The sequence below is a fragment of the Macadamia integrifolia genome, chromosome 14 (genome assembly GCF_013358625.1).
Source record: "Macadamia integrifolia cultivar HAES 741 chromosome 14, SCU_Mint_v3, whole genome shotgun sequence".
NCBI lineage: Eukaryota > Viridiplantae > Streptophyta > Magnoliopsida > Proteales > Proteaceae > Macadamia > Macadamia integrifolia.
The window spans coordinates 2,292,871-2,295,187 of NC_056570.1; the positions used below are offsets into that span (position 1 = coordinate 2,292,871).

The 2,317-nt window shown below is 41.6% G+C and overlaps 1 protein-coding gene across 2 annotated transcripts in view; it reads right to left on the reverse strand.

Annotated features, from left to right (window-relative positions):
- LOC122061918 (myeloid leukemia factor 1-like) overlaps positions 1 to 2,317 on the reverse strand; it is a 4,848-nt gene that overhangs the window by 1,860 nt on the left and 671 nt on the right. For both annotated transcript variants that reach the window (XM_042625482.1, XM_042625483.1), the window contains exons 2-6: positions 1,834 to 2,310; positions 1,569 to 1,732; positions 1,410 to 1,490; positions 1,137 to 1,212; positions 851 to 943 (exon numbers count right to left, since the gene is read on the reverse strand). In XM_042625482.1, the coding sequence (XP_042481416.1) occupies positions 851 to 943; positions 1,137 to 1,212; positions 1,410 to 1,490; positions 1,569 to 1,732; positions 1,834 to 2,290 (871 nt within the window). In that variant the 5' untranslated portion in view covers positions 2,291 to 2,310. The remainder of the gene's footprint in view (positions 1 to 850; positions 944 to 1,136; positions 1,213 to 1,409; positions 1,491 to 1,568; positions 1,733 to 1,833; positions 2,311 to 2,317) is intronic.

Here is a 2,317-nt window from a genome sequence, read left to right on the forward strand (position 1 = left end):
CTCCCACCCCCCACCCCCCGCCCCACCCAACCCAACCCAACCCAAAATGCTCTTAACACCAACTATCTTTACCTATACGTATCTTCCTAACACCTTTAGCTAATCTACTACTCTCCAGATGAACTCTTCCATAAGTGAAGCAAGAACCATTCCTTACTGATAAGCCTTATACTTTCCATAATAGAAACTTAATCCTCCACCCACCACCCCCTACCAAAAAAAAGATGCTCTAGCACCAACTATCTTCACCCATACATATTTCTTACTGAGTCAATGTATCTTCCTAACACCTTTAGCTAATCTACTACTCCCCAGATGATTTTTCCTAGTAACCTACCATGCATTCCCATCAGTCAACAAAGACAAGTACATTTTGCAATACTAATGTAACAGCAACAGAAGAGGATCTCATGTTTGGGGCATGAAAAGAACTAAATGATGTGGGCCTATCCCAAGCAGGAAGAGAAGAAGCACACAACCAAATACTATAAAATCCCAGACAAGCCCCTAGAGCACATGATGGCAATAAACAAGCCCAGGAAAGGTTGGTGGGAACACAAATCATGTCAATTGTAGGCTCCTTTCTTACCAAAGGAAATATAGGAGCAAGGATTCAAAAAAACCAACTCCTTTGTTGGCCCTATCATATTTCTTGGTTAAGCAAGCGTCAAAATATTGAATACCATGACCACACTCTTGCAAAATTTCTAAAGGATGCAGGAGTATCACAGCCAGTTTGTCAACTAAACAAAAAACAAACAAACAAACAAACAAAAAGAGAAGAAGAAAAAGATCTGTCCATTGCAAACAAAAAATCATCTGATTTTTTGTGGCAATTGAAAAATTTTACCTGTATTTGCCTGCCTATTGAACCCCTCACTCCATCCAGGCAAATGCTTTCTAGCATTCCCTTGCCAAGATTCCTCAAAACCCGGAAGCTCATCTGAGAAAACACATTTAAACATCGAGTTAACTTGAGCAAATGTAACATTACCATAGTTCTCACAGCATCTACGCGACCCTAGGAATTGGAGGAGTTAAGAACTCGAGGTGACACCAACAGGGCGCCTAGGTAACACCTTGACAGCTATGACTTACATATTTAGGAATCATTGATATGGACGAAGGGATTATACCTTCATTCAAATTGTGCAAGGTCTGCATGGTGTCCACCTTACCATCTGAATCAAGCTTCCTTGTAACTGAATGACCCTACAGGAAAAAATACAAACATTACATTTCAGCCAAATTTAGACAATACTATCATGCATGAAGACAGTTTCCAAAAGTATAAAGATCAGATGCACTACATACTCAGCAGAAATGGAAAGTATAAATAAGGGAAAAAAAACCAACAAATATTAAAGTAATCATTAAGGAAAGACAGAATAAGAACAAATCACAAATACCTTATCTTGAAGTCCTCTAGACATCCTGTGTGTTGCTCGACCTGTTGTTGTATCCGCTTCTTTGCTCTCTTCTATCATCACCTGATCCCAAAGAACTAGAACATGAGACCTTCAATAAAAAAGCAGGAATTAGAAAACTAAAGAAAGAAATACACTTACTCCATCACTGCCAGTCCTCCTGGCTGTCGATGAAGTATAGTATGCTCCATCAACACCACCATAAGTAACAGAGGAGCTCTGGAAGCTGAAACTACGAGCCTGAGGCTGTGCTCTATCAGCCCTGTTATAGTCATTCTTGTATTGCATTTGCTTGCTCCTCCTCCCTGCACATAAACCCAGTTTAGATTTTCCAAAGCGACCTCAAACTGCTTTCAGATGAAGATTATCACACACAATCACCAACTCTATCACAAAAGCAGCTTACCTTCAGCTTCGTCATCTGGGTCCTCAACATATGGTTCTTTACTCGACCTAGAATGTTTCCTTGGATTATCGTTCTTCTCCTTGAAAGCTTTCAGTTTTTCATCCTCTGCTCCTACCTCCTCATCATCAGAGTTTAACTCCTTGATAACTAGCCCTTCTGATTTATTGGCCTGAGGTGGTTCATGCTCAACAAACCCAGAGGCAGGAGCATCTCCAAAGAAGCTCCCTCTTGGACCGAACATGCTGGGGCCAAACATGCTAGGACCGAACATGCTGGGGCCAAACATGCTAGGCCCAAACATTCCCCCAGATGGGCGATTAAAGAAAGGATCATCGAATGGGTCTCTTCCCCCGAAGAGGCTAGGTATTAAATTCCTGTGGCCACCGTAACCGCCAAACCCAGCGAAAGGATCGCCGAAATCAAATAAATCATCACCACCTCCTCTTCCCCTCTGCATCTTCCAGGTACTACTAAACCCTGAAAA